The sequence below is a fragment of the Ornithodoros turicata genome, chromosome 9 (assembly GCF_037126465.1).
Source record: "Ornithodoros turicata isolate Travis chromosome 9, ASM3712646v1, whole genome shotgun sequence".
NCBI lineage: Eukaryota > Metazoa > Arthropoda > Arachnida > Ixodida > Argasidae > Ornithodoros > Ornithodoros turicata.
The window spans coordinates 4,249,738-4,263,591 of NC_088209.1; the positions used below are offsets into that span (position 1 = coordinate 4,249,738).

General features: G+C 46.3%; 1 protein-coding gene across 1 annotated transcript in view; it reads right to left on the minus strand.

Moving 5' to 3' along the window:
- LOC135369212 (atlastin-2-like) overlaps positions 1-13,854 on the minus strand; it is a 144,159-nt gene that overhangs the window by 22,854 nt on the left and 107,451 nt on the right. Inside the window, exon 9 of the mRNA XM_064602841.1 lies at positions 10,687-10,830. Coding sequence (XP_064458911.1) covers positions 10,687-10,830 — 144 coding nt within the window. The remainder of the gene's footprint in view (positions 1-10,686; positions 10,831-13,854) is intronic.

Sequence of the window (13,854 nt, forward strand, 5' to 3'; positions counted from 1 at the left end):
ATATATATATATATATATACATATAAAGTAAAAAAATAGCCGAAGCTCTGTAGCTGCACGTTGAACATATGTTTACAATTTGATCGTGCACTCTCAGCCAAGTACAGCTGTTTCGCTCTACTTGGAGCTCGTCAGCCTGGCGTAGGGAAGTGACACGATCTTGGGTCGGCACAACAGTGCGTCTCGGCGAGACGTCAATGTTCCACGGTGACGACGCCACCTGTGGAGGCCGCAGTGCAAGCCAGCAAGTACATGTAAAAAGTAAAAAAATAGCCGAAGCTCTGTAGCTGCACGTTGAACATATGTTTACAATTTGATCGTGCACTCCCAGCCAAGTACAGCTGTTTCGCTCTACTTGGAGCTCGTCAGCCTGGCGTAGTAGTACTTGCTGGCTTGCACTGCGGCCTCCACAGGTGGCGTCGTCACCGTGGAACATTGACGTCTCGCCGAGACGCACTGTTGTGCCGACCCAAGATCGTGTCACTTCCCTACGCCAGGCTGACGAGCTCCAAGTAGAGCGAAACAGCTGTACTTGGCTGGGAGTGCACGATCAAATTGTAAACATATGTTCAACGTGCAGCTACAGAGCTTCGCTATTTTTTTACTTTTTACATGTACTTGCTGGCTTGCACTGCGGCCTCCACAGGTGGCGTCGTCACCGTGGAACATTGACGTCTCGCCGAGACGCACTGTTGTGCCGACCCAAGATCGTGTGACTTCCCTACGCCAGGCTGACGAGCTCCAAGTAGAGCGAAACAGCTGTACTTGGCTGGGAGTGCACGATCAAATTGTAAACATATGTTCAACGTGCAGCTACAGAGCTTCGCTATTTTTTTACTTTTTACATGTACTTGCTGGCTTGCACTGCGGCCTCCACAGGTGGCGTCGTCACCGTGGAACATTGACGTCTCGCCGAGACGCACTGTTGTGCCGACCCAAGATCGTGTCACTTCCCTACGCCAGGCTGACGAGCTCCAAGTAGAGCGAAACAGCTGTACTTGGCTGGGAGTGCACGATCAAATTGTAAACATATGTTCAACGTGCAGCTACACAGCTTCGGCTATTTTTTTACTTTTTACATGTACTTGCTGGCTTGCACTGCGGCCTCCACAGGTGGCGTCGTCACCGTGGAACATTGACGTCTCGCCGAGACGCACTGTTGTGCCGACCCAAGATCGTGTCACTTCCCTACGCCAGGCTGACGAGCTCCAAGTAGAGCGAAACAGCTGTACTTGGCTGGGAGTGCACGATCAAATTGTAAACATATGTTCAACGTGCAGCTACACAGCTTCGGCTATTTTTATACTTTTTACATGTACTTGCTGGCTTGCACTGCGGCCTCCACAGGTGGCGTCGTCACCGTGGAACATTGACGTCTCGCCGAGACGCACTGTTGTGCCGACCCAAGATCGTGTGACTTCCCTACGCCAGGCTGACGAGCTCCAAGTAGAGCGAAACAGCTGTACTTGGCTGGGAGTGCACGATCAAATTGTAAACATATGTTCAACGTGCAGCTACACAGCTTCGGCTATTTTTTTACTTTTTACATGTACTTGCTGGCTTGCACTGCGGCCTCCACAGGTGGCGTCGTCACCGTGGAACATTGACGTCTCGCCGAGACGCACTGTTGTGCCGACCCAAGATCGTGTGACTTCCCTACGCCAGGCTGACGAGCTCCAAGTAGAGCGAAACAGGTGTACTTGGCTGGGAGTGCACGATCAAATTGTAAACATATGTTCAACGTGCAGCTACAGAGCTTCGGCTATTTTTTTACTTTTTACATGTACTTGCTGGCTTGCACTGCGGCCTCCACAGGTGGCGTCGTCACCGTGGAACATTGACGTCTCGCCGAGACGCACTGTTGTGCCGACCCAAGATCGTGTCACTTCCCTACGCCAGGCTGACGAGCTCCAAGTAGAGCGAAACAGCTGTACTTGGCTGGGAGTGCACGATCAAATTGTAAACATATGTTCAACGTGCAGCTACAGAGCTTCGGCTATTTTTTTACTTTTTACATGTACTTGCTGGCTTGCACTGCAGCCTCCACAGGTGGCGTCGTCACCGTGTAACATTGACGTCTCGCCGAGACGCACTGTTGTGCCGACCCAAGATCGTGTCACTTCCCTACGCCAGGCTGACGAGCTCCAAGTAGAGCGAAACAGCTGTACTTGGCTGGGAGTGCACGATCAAATTGTAAACATATGTTCAACGTGCAGCTACAGAGCTTCGGCTATTTTTTTACTTTTTACATGTACTTGCTGGCTTGCACTGCGGCCTCCACAGGTGGCGTCGTCACCGTGGAACATTGACGTCTCGCCGAGACGCACTGTTGTGCCGACCCAAGATCGTGTCACTTCCCTACGCCAGGCTGACGAGCTCCAAGTAGAGCGAAACAGCTGTACTTGGCTGGGAGTGCACGATCAAATTGTAAACATATGTTCAACGTGCAGCTACAGAGCTTCGGCTATTTTTTTACTTTTTACATGTACTTGCTGGCTTGCACTGCGGCCTCCACAGGTGGCGTCGTCACCGTGGAACATTGACGTCTCGCCGAGACGCACTGTTGTGCCGACCCAAGATCGTGTCACTTCCCTACGCCAGGCTGACGAGCTCCAAGTAGAGCGAAACAGCTGCACTTGGCTGGGAGTGCACGATCAAATTGTAAACATATGTTCAAGGGCAGCTACAGAGCTTCGGCTATTTTTTTACTTTTTACATGTACTTGCTGGCTTGCACTGCGGCCTCCACAGGTGGCGTCGTCACCGTGGAACATTGACGTCTCGCCGAGACGCACTGTTGTGCCGACCCAAGATCGTGTCACTTCCCTACGCCAGGCTGACGAGCTCCAAGTAGAGCGAAACAGCTGTACTTGGCTGGGAGTGCACGATCAAATTGTAAACATATATATATATAAACATACAAGGTGTCTTTTTGATATCGATTTTTCATAAAAACTATAAGGGCTATAGACATCCTGTTTTCACTTCTATCATCTCTGTGCCGGCGCTCAACCGTCGAATGGCTAATTCGCTCAAAATCGTTAATTAACGTTTTAATTATTGAGGCTACTAAGTTATTTCAATGAGAACATGTCGTCCCTCTGGTCTCCTGATATCGTAGCCGTTTTTCAGAAGAGAAATCCGTTCGACAGGTCGTCCGCACAAAAATTCGTGATGCAACACCATTTTTTTCTTGATTCTGTTCATGGCGCATCTCCAGGGCCGCGTCGTCACTTCACTTCCCGTTGCACTGGGCTTCCAGTGGTGCGTTATCGCACTCTGACGAGAGGAATCACGTGCTACGTGACCTTCTGACGCCATCCGCTCAAACGTTGCCTGCCTGCGTATCGCTCATGATGGCCCAATAAGGCCGAAACAGCTGTCCAGTACTGGCGTGGCGACGTTTGAGCTCTTAGAAACACCCAGACAGAACACTTTCTCAGGTAGACGTCCGAAACAGATCCCAAGGTCCATATCCGGAAATCTATATCCGTCGGATATCACTGGGAGCCTCATACATGGACGTCCCAGGATCTGTACCCACAGGATGCCCGGTCGCGGTTGTTTCAAGAATTGTCCCAGTTAGATCCCTGTCGGGATATTACACGGATCATTTATTGCGGGAGAGAGAGAAACTGGGGGAGATGTAGCACTGCGAAGTTTGGCTTTCGATGTGCCAGCTGAATGTCTCTAACCGAAACCAGTAAGAAACACAGACGTTCTCTTGATAGCGAGTTAATACACAGATCAATTTCTCAGTTCGTTGTTGTGTGCGTGCGTAATCGAATTAAGCTTAGACAACCCACCCATCATTTTGATTCACAGGCGAGAAGGTATCTGGAATATGGGGATGCTCGCGAGACAAGCAGTACGTGGTATCTGTTTTCTCTTTGGAAGGAAATGGCACTGCCTTTCGAAGTGAGCTTCTGGGAATGGGTGGTCTTCACGGAGCTTTCATAAATATTTTTTTCTTATTAAAACGCTGCGTTCGTTCTGCGTCATGGCATGTACGAGAAACAAAGAGGAGCAACAGAAATTAAAAGGTGCGGAGGCGGGGATTAAAACAAAATGGCAGGCAGAAAAATGCTGATTTCTACGAAAACTGAGGATCAATGTCTTTCTCCTCTACGAATGTTTGTATATCCACACAACGTGTGCATGTAAATAAGTAAGTACGTGCAATGTCCAGATATCTCCATGTAACATCCTATGAGGAACGGATATATATGGGAAGTCCGAACCGTGGCCACTCGGAGATGTGGGGGACGTCCGTCGGAAAAATATCTGTCTCCCAGGGAAGTCGGAATTTCCGTGAAAGGATATCCACAGGAACACCCCGAGAGGTTTGTTCTGTTCGGTATGCTATGCGTTCAACCAAAGATCTCCGGCTATTTTCTCCCTAATATACTTCACTGACATTGCACTGGGCTTTCAGTAGTGGGTTAGCACACACTGACGGGAGGAATCACGTATTATATGACCTTCTGACGCCATCCGCTGAAACGTTGCCCGCCTGCGTAGTGCCGATGATGACCCCATAAGGCCCAAAACGGCTGTCCAGTACTGGCGTGACGACGTTTGAGCACTTACAAACGTATGCTATCCGTGCAGCCAAAGGGCTTCGGCTATTTTTCTCTAGTATACTTCACTGGCTTTGCACTGGGCTTGGTTAGCACACCCTGACGGGAGGAATCAGGTGCTACGTGACCTTCTGACGCCATCCGCTCAAACGTTGCCTGCCCGCGTACCGCTCATGATGGCCCAATAATTACGAAACAGCTGTCCAGTACTGGCGTGGCGACGTTTGAGCACTTACAAACATATGCTATCCGTGCAGCTAAAGAGCTCCGGCTATTTTCCTCTAATATACTTCATTGATTTTGCACTGGGCTTTCAGTGGTGGGTTAGCACGCACTGAGGAATAACGTGCTACGTAACCTTCTGACGCCATCCGCTCAAAAGCTGCCTGCCTGCGTACAGCTGCTGCTGCTGGATCAATAATGCCGAAACAGCTGTCCAGTACTGGCATGGCGACGTTTGAGTTACAAACATATGCTATACGTGCAGCCAAAGAGCTCCGGCTATTTTTTTCATTTTATACTTCACTGGCTTTGCACTGGGCTTTCAGTGAATGAGTTATCTCACCCTGACGGGAGGAATCACGTGTTACGTGACCTTCTGACGCCATCCACTCAAACGTTGCCTGCCTGCGTACTGCTGATGATGGCCCAACAAGGCCGAAACAGCTGTCCAATGCTGGTGTGGCGACGTTTGGGACTTATAAACATGTGTTCAACGTACAGCCAAAGAGCCTATGCTATTTTTTTTTTCATTTAATACTTTACTGGCTTCGCACTGGGCTTTCAGAGGTGAGTTTCTCACCCTGACGGGAGGACATGACGTTCCACGTGACCTTCCGACGCCACTTGCTCAAACGTCGCCCACCTACGCATTGCTGATGAAGGCCCAATAATGCCGAAACAGCTGTCCAATGCTGGTGTGGCGACGTTTGCGACTTATAAACATATATATATATATATAGATACTCATTGAACGATGCGACAGCACCAGAGGACACGTGTTTCGCCGTGTTTGCGGCTCGTCGGCCCTGGGTAGCTGCGCATCGTTCGGGATTGGCAAACCAGGGGTCACTCAGCGAGCGATCCCGAGCGATCAGCGAGCGAACCCAGCGAGCGATCAGCGAGTGACCCCTGGTTTGCCAATCCCGAACGATGCGCAGCTACCCAGGGCCGACGAGCCGCAAACACGGCGAAACACGTGTCCTCTGGTGCTGTCGCATCGTTCAATGAGTATCTGTTTCTCTACGTGCAGCCATAGAAGCGATTTTAATCTGTAAGTTTGAATTTCAAACACGTCTAGCATCATTTACTTATTTTTTTTTGATGGCTTTTCCCCCTTTTTATAATTCACTGGCTTGCACTGTGGCATTGAGGAGTGCTCAGTCACCCTCCCAGGTGTATATCGCTCGCTGAGTGACCCCTGGTTTGCCAATCCCGAACGATGCGCAGCTACCCAGGGCCGACGAGCCGCAAACACGGCGAAACACGTGTCCTCTGGTGCTGTTGCATCGTACCATGAGTATCTGTTTCTCTACGTGCAGCCATAGAAGCCATTTTAATCTGTAAGTTTGAATTTCAAACACGTCTAGCATCATTTACTTATTTTTTTTATGGCTTTTCCCCCTTTATATATATATATATATATATATATATATGTATATATAACACATATACATACATATACACATATATAACACGTTGAACACATGTTTATAAGTCCCAAACGTCGCCACACCAGCATTGGACAGCTATTTCGGCCTTATTGGGCCTTCATCAGCAATGCGTAGGTGGGCGACGTTTGAGCGAGTGGCGTCGGAAGGTCACGTGGAACGTCATGTCCTCCCGTCAGGGTGAGAAACTCACCTCTGAAAGCCCAGTGCGAAACCAGTAAAGTATTAAATGAAAAAAAAAATAGCATAGGCTCTTTGGCTGTACGTTGAACACATGTTTATAAGTCCCAAACGTCGCCACACCAGCATTGGACAGCTGTTTCGGCCTTATTGGGCCTTCATCAGCAATGCGTAGGTGGGCGACGTTTGAGCGAGTGGCGTCGGAAGGTCACGTGGAACGTCATGTCCTCCCGTAAGGGTGAGAAACTCACCTCTGAAAGCCCAGTGCGAAGCCAGTAAAGTATTAAATGAAAAAAAAAAAATAGCATAGGCTCTTTGGCTGTACGTTGAATACATGTTTATAAGTCCCAAACGTCGCCACACCAGCATTGGACAGCTGTTTCGGCCTTATTGGGCCTTCATCAGCAATGCGTAGGTGGGCGACGTTTGAGCGAGTGGCGTCGGAAGGTCACGTGGAACGTCATGTCCTCCCGTCAGGGTGAGAAACTCACCTCTGAAAGCCCAGTGCGAAACCAGTAAAGTATTAAATGAAAAAAAAAATAGCATAGGCTCTTTGGCTGTACATTGAACACATGTTTATAAGTCCCAAACGTCGCCGCACCAGCATTGGACAGCTGTTTCGGCCTTATTGGGCCTTCATCAGCAATGCGTAGGTGGGCGACGTTTGAGCGAGTGGCGTCGGAAGGTCACGTGGAACGTGATGTCCTCCCGTCAGGGTGAGAAACTCACCTCTGAAAGCCCAGTGCGAAGCCAGTAAAGTATTAAATGAAAAAAAATAGCATAGGCTCTTTGGCTGCACGTTGAACACATGTTTATAAGTCCCAAACGTCGCCACACCAGCATTGGACAGCTGTTTCGGCCTTATCGGGCCTTCATCAGCAATGCGTAGGTGGGCGACGTTTGAGCGAGTGGCGTCGGAAGGTCACGTGGAACGTGATGTCCTCCCGTCAGGGTGAGAAACTCACCTCTGAAAGCCCAGTGCGAAGCCAGTAAAGTATTAAATGAAAAAAAAAAGCATAGGCTCTTTGGCTGCACGTTGAACACATGTTTATAAGTCCCAAACGTCGCCACACCAGCATTGGACAGCTGTTTCGGCCTTATTGGGCCTTCATCAGCAATGCGTAGGTGGGCGACGTTTGAGCGAGTGGCGTCAGAAGGTCATGTGGAACGTGATGTCCTCCCGTCAGGGTGAGAAACTCACCTCTGAAAGCCCAGTGCGAAGCCAGTATATATATATATATATTACAGCACAGAAACGCACTGGGGTTTCAATTCTTGCCACTAATATTCCTTAGGGTTGTGCTATAGACCTTTGCAATTACATGGTCAACCCATTTTTACTACTCATGAAGGTTAATAGTGCAAATTATTTAACGGGTTGGCTGAGCTACTTACCGATACACAACAATCATCGAGTAGTCCCCATTGGGAATAGATATATTAAACGACTTTTGCACAAGAAAAGAAAATCACGAATTTCATCTACTTCATGTCAGTGTTACGTGGCGCACCCTGTATGTCGTCACAATAAAGGTCACTAAAAAGTAAACGTCACTATCGCTCACTTGTTATTTACTACCTAGAGTCCCAATAGGCCCGTAGGTGTTCATTTTCACAACATCCTTTGTATAGCGGTACGTTCCCTCATGCAGGTGTTACACTACTCTGCTTTGCAATGACATAAAAATGCCATAACTGGATGCCAAGGATATAATTGGACCATGCCATTATTTAAGTCCACCCTCTTTCACAAAAATCATGAAACAAGAACGCTCACTGAGGTATAAATTGCAAAATTTCGCTTACAGATGGGACGTAACGAGGCGACAACAACAAGAACTTGCTGTAATGACGATGACGTTGAATTTCACCGACAAGGGGGATGTTGTGAAATGTAATAATAGCTGGTTTTAGTACTGCTGGCGACTTACTTATCTGGAATCTCCAGCTCATGGCGGAGCGGCCCCCAATCAGCAGTGTCGTTAAATTGAATGGTGCGTTCACATTTTCTTCCGTCCTTAATGTTGGTGTACCACAGTGTTCCATTCTGGGCCCGCTTCTTTTCTTAACATATATAAATGACCTGCCAAACCATATACTTTATTCCAATGTTTCCTTATACGCGGACGATACTGCCCTGTTTATCACAGGAGAAAATACCCAAGAGTTAATTGGAAAGCTGCAGGTCGATCTGGACATCCTAAGTAAATGGTGTCTTAATAATTTCTTAAAACTAAATTTCGACAAAACTGTTTGGATGTCATTTCATTCTCCTCACCGTAACGTAGCTCCTTTAACGCAACCTCCCCTGTTTAATACCCTACTTAGCTATAGTAACGAGGCCAAATTCATTGGTGTTGTGCTTGATAAGCACCTGGGCTGTCAGCCACATGTAAGGCTCATTTAAAAAAAAATAATCTTATGGTATTAGCGTACTTGATAGAACACAACAATATTTCTCCTACCAGTACTTCTCAATTTGTATTTTTCTTTTGTTCATTCACACTTCATGTATTGTGCTCCTGTCTGGGGCCTTACTTGCTTTACGCATATTCGTGCCTTACTGGTTTTGCAAAACCGTGCCATAAAAACTATAATTTAGACTACCATATCTGTTTCCTGTAACTTCCGTGTTGAATAGTCTTAGAATACTAAATGTTCACCAAGTAATCTCACATAATGTACTAACCATTGTTCGCTCATACATTACAGGCTCTGTAGTGTCAGAAATGCTGAATTACAATCAGCTTAAAGTAAAACGTCATACCAGGGCACGAGCGGTCGGTCTATTCAATCTTCCAACAATAAGAACAAACTATGGTAAATATTAATTTATTTTCCGCAACGTGAGCGAATGGAATCTCTTCTTGCCTGAAATAAGAAGCATTGTAAACTGTAGGACCTTTAAAGCTCGAACTAAAACCTTTCTGTTGGATACCAAGCAACCACTACATACGTCACTTTATAAAAATAATATGTGTATAATTCATCGTACTTCATAATCCAGTTCTGATTTAATGTTTATGCATATAATATAGATTTATTAGTGTACGGGTCTACTGTTTGTGATTTTATGTATGCACAATGGAGGACCCTTTATCAGGGAGTTGTTTCCCCCTGGCTCCTCGCCCTGTACATTATGTCCATGTGTACTTTAATTCGATGTGACAATAAAATTCACGATTCGTGTGCGGAGGGCCGTACCATTATCGCCACCGAGGGGAAATCGTGTTTCACATACCGACACGAAAACGGAGAGCTCATCTGGGATAATTGGGCGTCGTCTGCTTGCATGAGAGAAAGAGAATGCTAGCAGACGACGCACAAGGCGATGGAGTATCACGGATAGGCTCTCCCGTTTGGTGGCGTTGTGTGAATCATGATTTCCCTTTGGATGCGATAATCGTATGAATCCTTCGCGCGCGTACCGCCGATAGGGACAGGTGGCCACGGGATGGAGATTCCAGACAAGTAAGTCGAAAGTAGTCACCGGAAGAACTCTATTACGATAAACGAAGTTATCAAATCCAAGGACAGTGACAGTGATGTGATGTCACTCGCGCAAAAAAACAGAAAAAAAAAACAGGACGATTGGCTTATCTTGTTTTCGGAATTGCTGTCCTAAGCGCCTTCTGATGCACAAAGACCCGCTAATGAGTCGCACCACTGTGAGCATTGAAATGTTACGATATCTTTCGAGCGCAAAAAGCTATAAAGGTTCCCGTATGTTTTTTTTTTTTCTAGAAAGCAAAATACGGGTAACCTTCGGATTATCGAAAAGTTATCAATATAGCTAGCAGACTGAGGTCTGTCTCAATCAGTCCAGTCACTCTACACTGCGTTTCCCCCGACGTGAATGCGCGCCGTTGTTTTTGCTCTTGACAAGTCGTTGTTCCAGTTTCGGCTCCTTTGCGAAGCAATATTTCGCAATTTATACCTCAAAGCTCGAACTACTCTAACTTTTTTATAAAAGAACATGGATTTAGATAAAGACCGGCTCAATCTTGCGATGTGGCACTCCCCAAAAAACATATAATTACTAAGTTCAGGGAAATTTAGGTAACAAGTTCTGCAAGAGTTACATAGGCTACACCAAGGAGTGTCCGCCTGGCCGCGTAACCAGCCTGCGGAAATGACATCAACGCTGCTCTTACAGTTTTTATGCAAAAATATAGCATGAACCAAAAAAAAAACCTGAATGGTTCCATACTATTCACCATGTATTGTATATTATTGACATTGAAGCTTGTTCGGTACCTGTATCAGCTGCTCCCGAAGTTCTCTGTGGTGGTCTCCCAGCTTAGGCTCTTTGTCGAACTGTGACAAGCACTCTTCCTTGAGTTTATTATGGTTCATTTCAATGTCAGCATCAGAAGCAGAAATATTAGTCACGCCGGTGGCCTGTAAAACCAAGTATGTAATGAAACGAACGAGCCTATTACACTGCATGAATCAACTGACAGGTTTGTTTTCCACTGATTTCAATACTGATGGTTGAAAATCTCGAAAATGACGCCAGCATGGTAGTGGAAGGTACAGGAAAGCACGACACACGAGGGCCTATCGTCCAAGTCCTCGTCACAGACACGTCGTTGAGGAATATTAAGCGGTGTAACGCGTGCACAGATTTCGACTCATGTTAGAGAAGCCACACGTAGCGAAAATTGATCCAATCCACCGTGGTGTATAGCTCATGATATTAGTTGCCCCATGTCCTGTACTCCAACGCACCAAAACAGTAAGCAGTGTAACCGCAACATTTTTCTAGGGCGCGGATGTTTAGGCAATGAAAAGCCCAAAATACGTTGAAACTGAAGCCCCCAAAACAAAAAAAAAAAAATAGGCAGCGAAAAGAGGCAATAAGACCGTTCTCTTGAGGTTGTATATTCACATTCCTGTAAGGCTTTCCACGATATATGATGCTGGCGCTTTTGCTCGTTTAAGCAATGTTATAGTACGTAAGATTCTGTTTAACCATACTTGTACAGATAGCGCCGATCCTAGGATGGCAGTGTGACTTTTAGACTGAGATTTTGGCCCGACGGAGAATCATCGAACCCAAATCGGTCTTGGTGTCAGCCCCATTTTCTGACTCGATTTAGTCGAATTTTGGACGTTCGAGGCGTACGTGTTTTTGTCATCCATATTTGTGCCATGCCTGGACTAATTCTTCTCCTGTTACTTCGTTCAACATGTGGTAAACACAGGTCATTCTTCACAGCTTTCGTAGTCCAACAACCTTGGCGTGTGCGCATGTAGAGGGGAGCAGTTTCTTTTTCTGGTAGTATACAAAAAAAAAACTGCCCCTATACGTGCTCACGGCCAAGGTTGTTGCACTACGAAAGCTGCGAATAATTACCTGCTTTTACTCTATGCTACTATATATGACAGGTGAAATGGTTCGGACGATCGCGAACATATGTAGCTGAAATGAAAAATGAAACACAGACTACGAAGGTATACGGGAAGTAAGAAAAAAAGGGGGATGACGTATTTACATTTAAGATATTCCAAATGGGACGAATCCAAAAATTCTCGAATCCGACTCCGAATCCAAGGAAGGCTCTACGAATACACGAGTCTTACGAATCTCGAATCTTTCGAATGCTTTCTTTAAAAAGAGTTTTAAAATCCGAGGAAAAACACTTCTAGTGAAAAATGTTCCGAAGCAGAATATGATAGATTTCTTTAATGACAAACGACGTAAATAATGCTTCAGTTTCGGGAGAAAATACACCCATATAGCTATTCTAAAACGCAATTTATTTAACATGTTGTTCGTCGACTACAAGAAATTCATAAATTCTCGAGTCTGAATTATTTCCATAAAACTAAGCAACAATCACAAGCAAAGCCATGTTACTTTTAAACTTGTAATGCAACAGTTCCTGTCTGAACTCTTTCAGTCTAGAGCAATGTAAACAAACAAACAAGAACACAGCTGTCGGCCAGTGAGGCTTTCAGCGGACTCCGAGGGCGCCAATTTGAAAAAGTAACAAACAAACGGTGCTTGGTGGATTCGAAAGATTCGATTCGTCGTTTGGGGCTCTGGGATTCGCATTCGCTAATCTCGAATCCCTGCCTAGGATTCGAGGATTCGTGAATTCGCGGATTCGGTTGCCACATCCCTGGCTAAAAGAGTTGTCTACGCCTTAGTCGGGACTGTCTTTTCTTGATGTCCTGAGATATGATATATATATATATATATATATATATATATATATAGGGTGTTCAAAATTAGGCTTTAACGAGCGCTACGCAAACACAGCGATGACAGGCAACCGGATAATAACTTTACGCTACTTGTGTAAGACACAGGTGCTGCTAATTATGTAGCACCTGTTTCTTACTCAAGGAACAGAAAAAGTAGCACCCGTTTTCTTTTGTTCGCCTATTTATCAAGTGCTAGTGAAAGCTTAATTTTGAACACCCTGTATAGATACAAATATAAAAATGAGCAAATACTCCATGGCTGCACGTGAGGCATATGTTTACAATTCAAGCGTGCCCCAGTCCCAGCTGTGGACGGCCGTTTCGAGCTTCTTGGCTCTCATCGGCACAGCGTAGGGATGTGACACGCTCTTGGGTCGGCACAAACACTGTGTCTCTTCAAGACATCAATGTTCCAGGGTGTTAGCAACACCTCTGGAGGCCGCAGTGCAAAGCCAGTAAGTACAGATACAAATATAAAAATGAGCAAATGCTCCATGGCTGCACGTGAGGCTCGAAACGTCGACCCCTTGCACAATTTACCCAGCTGCCCCAGCTGAAATGAGGGGCTTATTTTTTCTTTTCGTTTCAGCTGGGGTCCTGACAACGCCCCTCTCCCCGACCCCAAGGACCATGACATCACCTCACTACCGACCGATCCCGATAACAACGGGAATTATACCTTATCTACAAATTCCTGTCCGCCATAAAACAAAGGCATTGGTGTACTGTCAACTAAAATAAGTTAACTACTTAGATAAGGTGCTGCTTCTTTTTTCTTTCAGCTGGGGTCCTGATAACCCCCCTCCCCCACTCCAAGGATGATGACACCACCCAGACTTGACACGACGTACCTGGACTTGATCTACTGACAGCTTCCCTACTCCGGGATGACTAGTCCCAAGTAGGACGAAGCAGCTCTACTCGGCTGGGAGTGCACGATCAAATTGTAAACATGTGCTCGACGTGCAGCCATAGAGCATTAGCTGTTTTTCCTTAGTATATGTACTTGTTAGCTTGTACTGCGGCCTCCACAGGTGGCGCTGTCACCGTGCAACATTGACGTCTCGCCGAGACGCACTGTTAGTGCCAACCCAAGATCGTCTCACTTCCCAACTCCGGGCTGCCGAGTCCCAAGTAGGACGAAACAGCTCTACTCGGCTAGGAGTGCAAATTGTAAACATATGCTCGACGTGCAGCCATAGAGCATTAGCT